The 6,000-nt window shown below is 29.4% G+C and overlaps 1 protein-coding gene across 1 annotated transcript in view; it reads left to right on the top strand.

Annotated features, from left to right (window-relative positions):
- The window catches only part of LOC106478392 (elongation factor 1-beta-like), a 19,050-nt gene extending 15,496 nt beyond the window's left edge, over positions 1–3,554 (top strand). The window contains exons 5-7 of the mRNA XM_013938933.2: positions 800–925; positions 3,014–3,081; positions 3,410–3,554. Coding sequence (XP_013794387.1) covers positions 800–925; positions 3,014–3,081; positions 3,410–3,496 — 281 coding nt within the window. The 3' untranslated portion in view covers positions 3,497–3,554. The remainder of the gene's footprint in view (positions 1–799; positions 926–3,013; positions 3,082–3,409) is intronic.
- Positions 3,555–6,000: the final 2,446 nt, after the last annotated feature.

Below are 6,000 nucleotides of genomic sequence, written 5' to 3'. Positions count from 1 at the left end.
CGTGACATTTAGGCAATTCGTTTAACTATTATACGTGATGTACTTTTTTTGGGGTATGGTTAATGAAAGTGTTCCAAAATGCGACATTCATTTCTTGACGACCTAATACATTGCACTTACCACCTGAAAGTTACACATGGGTTGTAATATTGTTAAAACAAACTGCAATGTGAAATAATGTAAAACAGAATGAATTGAATATTTTTTTCTCCTTAAAAGAAATTAATGGACATTCTAAGTTTACCAAATCATGTTTTTAGCCTTTATTCTGTGATTTGTCATTTATTATTCTTGTAATCTGAATGGTGTAGAGGATTTGTCTTTTGAGCAAAATTTATTATTCATTTTTTGTGATATGTTATGGCATCATATAAAATGTTGAGCAAAATTTATTACTCATATTTTGTAATGTGTTATGGCATCATATAGAATGTTGAGCAGAATTTATTACTCATATTTTGTAATGTGTTATGGCATCATATAAAATGGTTGAGCAAAATTTTACTCATATTTTGTAATGTGTTATGGCATCATATAAAATGTTGAGCAAAATTTATTACTCACTTTTTATGATGTGTTATGATATCATATAAAATGTGCTTAAATTTATTAAATGAGTGTGTAAGATTATTACTCTTTGGCCTCATAGTCACCCTAAGTTTACAAGTTTATTATAATGGTTAGTTAATTTTGAAGTGAGTTACTACATTTATATTGATGATTGTTATGTGTCATATACATAACATGTTTATCATATATATATCAGTATTAATAAGAGATGTGTCAATTAAACTCGCAGAGCCTGGCCCCATTGCCAAGTCTAGTGTGGTTTTAGATGTGAAACCATGGGATGATGAAACAGACATGGCAGAAATGGAGAAGAATGTACGAACAATAGAATGTGATGGCTTAGTATGGGGAGCAGGTAAGTGTATGTTGTGTAGTTTACACACAGGTTTTTTATATAGTTTTTTTAAAGTGCCCCTGACAAAGTAATCAGTGTTCAGTAAATGTTTGACTAAACAAAATAATACATTATGCCCACTCAGATCAATATTAAAACTTCACATTGCACTTTTAAAAAACATTTTCAAGATCATGTGCAAGTTAAATTTCTGAGGTTTAAGAATTTTTCACATGACTTCTGTCAGTATTTTCATTTGTTGAATTTTTTTATGTTTGAAAACATAAGTAAAATTGGTGGTCATAAATGTTGTTTTAAACTATCAATTCTTAATTTTTTGTTGTGGTTATCTTCCATTGTTTACTGTCAGTTTTCATCTAATTTATGAGAGATCTTAAATCTAACACGTATATACACAAAAGAGCACTTCATTAGACTTATGTTTGGAACTTTAATGTCATATTTATTGAATAATAAAAATGAATTAACATTTCTAGAAAGAAAAAACAGTGAATGTGAAAAGGGTGAACTTTTCAGGTCCTTATTATTAGAACAAAAAATATAAGGTGATATTTTTCACATCCAGAACTTGTATAAAGAAATTATATATATATATATATATAAACACACACACACACAAACATATACATATAAGAAAATAAAAAGTGAAATGAGGGAAAATCTGAATTAGAGTTTGCAGACTCAGAACTAGCAACCTCAAATATTAAGTAAAACAAAATATAAATTTTTATGTACATATTGACTTGGTTAGTGCATTAGATTGTAGATTTGAGGTTCTGAAATTTGTTGCAAAAAAGTAAAAAGAAAAAGGACTTTAGGGTCATGATACATTATAAGAGAGATGGTCAAACTGCATTATTCGATTAGAGTAGCCCAAAAATTGGCAGTGGGTGATGTTCCCTGCTGTCTTTCCTGTAGTTTGTCATTTCAAAATTAGGAACAGCTAGTGCAGATAGTCCTCAAGTAACTTTGTATGAAAATTCAACACACAAACATTGTAACGTCGAAACAGGTACTCTTAATCATCTTAATATAGTTAACCAGCTGTCACATCATTCTGACTATATCCATGTCTACTTTCAAAGTTTTAGTTGTTTAAAATCATAAATAATATTCAACGTTAAACTGGTACACAATTAAAAACATTTTATTTAGGCCTATCTGTAGCCTTCAAAAAGTTGACGACTCTACAAGCACCTACAGATAAAATTAGGACTGGCTCAGGCAGTGGTAATTAAGATGTCACCTCACAGATAGATTTTTTTCTCAGACTTTTATTTTTGTGGGAATTATTATATACATTAACTTGTATCTTACATACAATCTATTTTTGCCCATATTCAAACTTAAGAAAGAATGGCTGAGATATTTATGACTGGACTAATTTAGATAGGCTAAAACTTTTTCAGTTTTTATCTTCTGAATTAAATATTTCCTGTCCATCCTTGCACAGCACAGTGACAACTTGATAGAGTAACATCAAATTTAAGTTTTGTTAGAGATTTATTTTTTTATGTATTTTGTAAATGCACAAATATTATAAATAATTCATTTTCCAGATATGTTTTATTGAAAAGTACACCGTAGTTACATAACAGCATCTAATAATAATTCCTATTTCTGAGAACTTATTATATTCTCACTAAAAGCTACTTATGATTTTGAAAGCTTCACAAGTATTATGTAGCCTCAAAATTTGAAAACTAGTGATGGATGTTTATTGTTGATGGACTAGTAAGTCATATTGTGTTCAGTTTTGTAATGATATTTTTCTAACTGTTTATTATACGCAAATTTTCCACTATACTTATACTTTTGTTCAATCACCTTACTTGTTACTGGAGAATTTGTGGTAAAGATAATTTGTGCACAAGTAAAATAAGTGAAAGTAGATTTGGGTTTTCTGTTATTTTTAAATTATGCTTGTGAATATATATGTATACTTCTAAACTGGGAATGGATTTTTTTCTTTAGATCATACCGCATCTAATAATAAATACTAATTGTTTTTTCAGTGCATTACACGTGTGACTTGAAAATATCTTTAATTTTCTACTAGTTTTCTTAATGTACACTTTTTTTGAACAGCCAAACTAGTACCACTGGCTTACGGAATCAAAAAGTTGCAGATCGTTTGTGTTGTTGAAGATGAAAAGGTTTGTCAGCGTAAAACTTCTTTGAAATAGTTAATTAAAATTAATATGATTGTTTAGCTTTGCACAGAAAACAACAACCAACCTAAGTATCTATTTATGCTAACACTTGGAAGTTATATTATTAAAGAAACATCAATCACTACAAATAACATTCAATTCACATGACTCAGTTTTTGTAAGTTAAATTTTAAAGACAAAACATTTTAATCATGGTAACTGGCTTCAGTATTAAATAGTTGTCAGATATTGTTTGAAAAAAATGGAATTAAGACATATTTGTGGAAGAACTCAATATTTTTACTTGTTTTAATTGATATGAATCTTTTAGGTGAGCATTGACTGGTTGCAGGAAAAAATAGAAGAATTTCAAGATTATGTTCAATCGGTGGATATTGCAGCATTTCAGAAAATCTAAGGTTTATGTGTGTATGATTTTCTGTTAAATTTGATTAATAAACTAAACCTTTTCAATATTTAGTGAGTGGTTTGACTTTTTTACACATCTTTATTAAACAGCTCACATTGCAAATTCTAATTTATTTCATAAGTAACATTTTTTAATACAGAATATATTTTAAAGTACTTCTTTCTTGAAGCAGTATCACCTTGTCTTTACGTCAGCCTAATGAAACATTTAATTTGTGTTAAATTCTTTTATTTAAAAATTATATTTAGTACATTCTGTATTTGGAGACCAGTTTAAATGTGTATTTAATTCTTTACTCCTAAGGTTTTTTGAGTCAAAAGTTGTAAAATAAAATTATTTTTATATTAGTGTACACTGTAATGGATTCAAATGTGAACTGAACACCATTACACTTAATTTACTGTAGCTCATTAATAAAGGAAACTCTCTGGAAGAAATGTAATTTTCAACTAATTATTGTCATTTAACACAAAGCATTACCAAAGGTTATGCGTTTACTATATCACTATTATTTAGATTAGAGCAATATCATTGGTGCAGTATAGTTGTCGTGGGAAGAAAAAAAATCTTCAAAAAACTCATTATGGTCTATAAGAATCCCTGGCTTTCAGTTATCAAAAGCATTTCATAACTTAATATATGTAATTTATTATTTTTTAATGTGCATAATACAAATAATGAAACTTGAAATTATCAATTTATGTTATAAATGTTTTATGTTTCATATTGTGCTGTCCCTCAGTGTACACAGCAGATAGCTTGATGTGGCTTTGCTCTAACAAAACACACACACACACACACACACACACACATTGTGCTTTTATCAAGAGTTTGGAGCAATAACAGCTGCTAAAACATTACTATTAAAATTACCATCTGAGACCCTAAAATATTACTACGGAAAGCTAATAATTGGGTTATAATATCTTATATATAAATAGGGGGGAAAAATTAAAATTTTAATGGAAGATAGGGATTGTTGGCTATTCGTATAAGTGCTATAAAAAGCAAAATAAATGCTGCAATAAAAATACACAAGCAAAGTAAAGTGATTCTAGTTGGATAGATTTTAATACGATTTTCAATCCCTACTTTGGTTGGCATCGTGATCTGCATAGCTAAATGAAGCTGTCTAAAGTAGAGATTGAAAATCGTTTTAAAATCTATCCAACTAGTGACATTTTACTTCTTTGTTTACTTTTTTGCAGCACTTATTTTGTTTTGTATACTTATAGTACTTCTATGAATAACCCACAATCCCTACTTTCCGTTAAATTTGTAATTTTTATTTTTTTCCTATTTACTTGTTTGGTTTTTATATGTCCATGGAATGAACACAACATCTGTAAACTTTCAGTTTAGCCATATCTCTGATAGCTATAACTTTTACAAGAATTACAATCACAAATTTATAAAATGTAAACCTTACTTTGGCCTACAGATAAGTGTATAAAGCTGCCAAATTAGGGATAAAATTTTATAAATGTTTGATTGTGGTTTTAATTCTTGTTTCATTACTTTTAGTAGCAGGATTCCTACTTTATTTTAAAGTATATACTTGACCTTTCATCCTCAAGTGGCACAGAGGTATGTCTGTGGAGTTACAATGCTAGAAACCAGGTTTTGGTACCTGTGGTGGGCAGAGCACGGATAGCCCTTTGTGTAGCTCTGTGCTTAACTACAAACAAACACACTTTACCTTTGGAAACTGTCATGCTTCTATTCATCAATATGTAATACCATTTGTTGGGTTTAAAAGATTTAAGTAGTGCATGATACGTTTACTATTTATAAAAAAATCTGTATATATTTATCTGAATATCAAAAGTGGATACCCACAGACCAGTCAGCTGGAGAAATCTTGTATCTATAGTCTGAACCATCTAGGGGCTTGCTTCACTGATATGATCAGGTTGGTTTATAGGTAGCAGACAAAAAAGTTGCTGTTTTAGAAATTTTGGAATTGTTATACTGGAAATGTTAGTCCTTTTTAGCATATTATTAGTGTATATGCACATAATATATCATAACCAATACTTTGATTGGTCGATTTTTTTGCTTAGGTATTCAATAGGGTGGTTTTTTGTCTCGTGAATTATTTGAAAACCTTGTTGATCCCTACTATTAACTACTACTATACTTAATAATCAGTTCTGTTTTAAATATTTATAACTGTAACTTATCTTGAATTATTCATATATGACTGAAACCAGAATATCAATAATGCTATGGACTTGAACTTTGTGTGTGTGTATATAAAACAGGCTTGTCTCTTTGGTTTCTTGACAGAGAAACTCAGATAGGCCACACTCTCCAAAATATTGAGTTTAAAGTGAATTAGTTCTGTTTCAACAGCTACTTATATTTTTGCTCTGTAAAGCCAATACCAACTGAAAGTATTGTTTTTGCTGTGCATTTGCAAAGGTACTTTTAGTGGTTGTGTGTATTCAGCAGACCTGTATGACAAATTGTGTAAGTCATCCAACCATTCC

The sequence above is a fragment of the Limulus polyphemus genome, unplaced genomic scaffold, assembly GCF_000517525.1.
Source record: "Limulus polyphemus unplaced genomic scaffold, Limulus_polyphemus-2.1.2 Scaffold207, whole genome shotgun sequence".
In the NCBI taxonomy this organism is placed as follows: domain Eukaryota; kingdom Metazoa; phylum Arthropoda; class Merostomata; order Xiphosura; family Limulidae; genus Limulus; species Limulus polyphemus.
The sequence above is the reverse complement of the archived record's forward strand: the minus strand, read 5'-3'. Positions and strand labels throughout refer to the sequence as shown.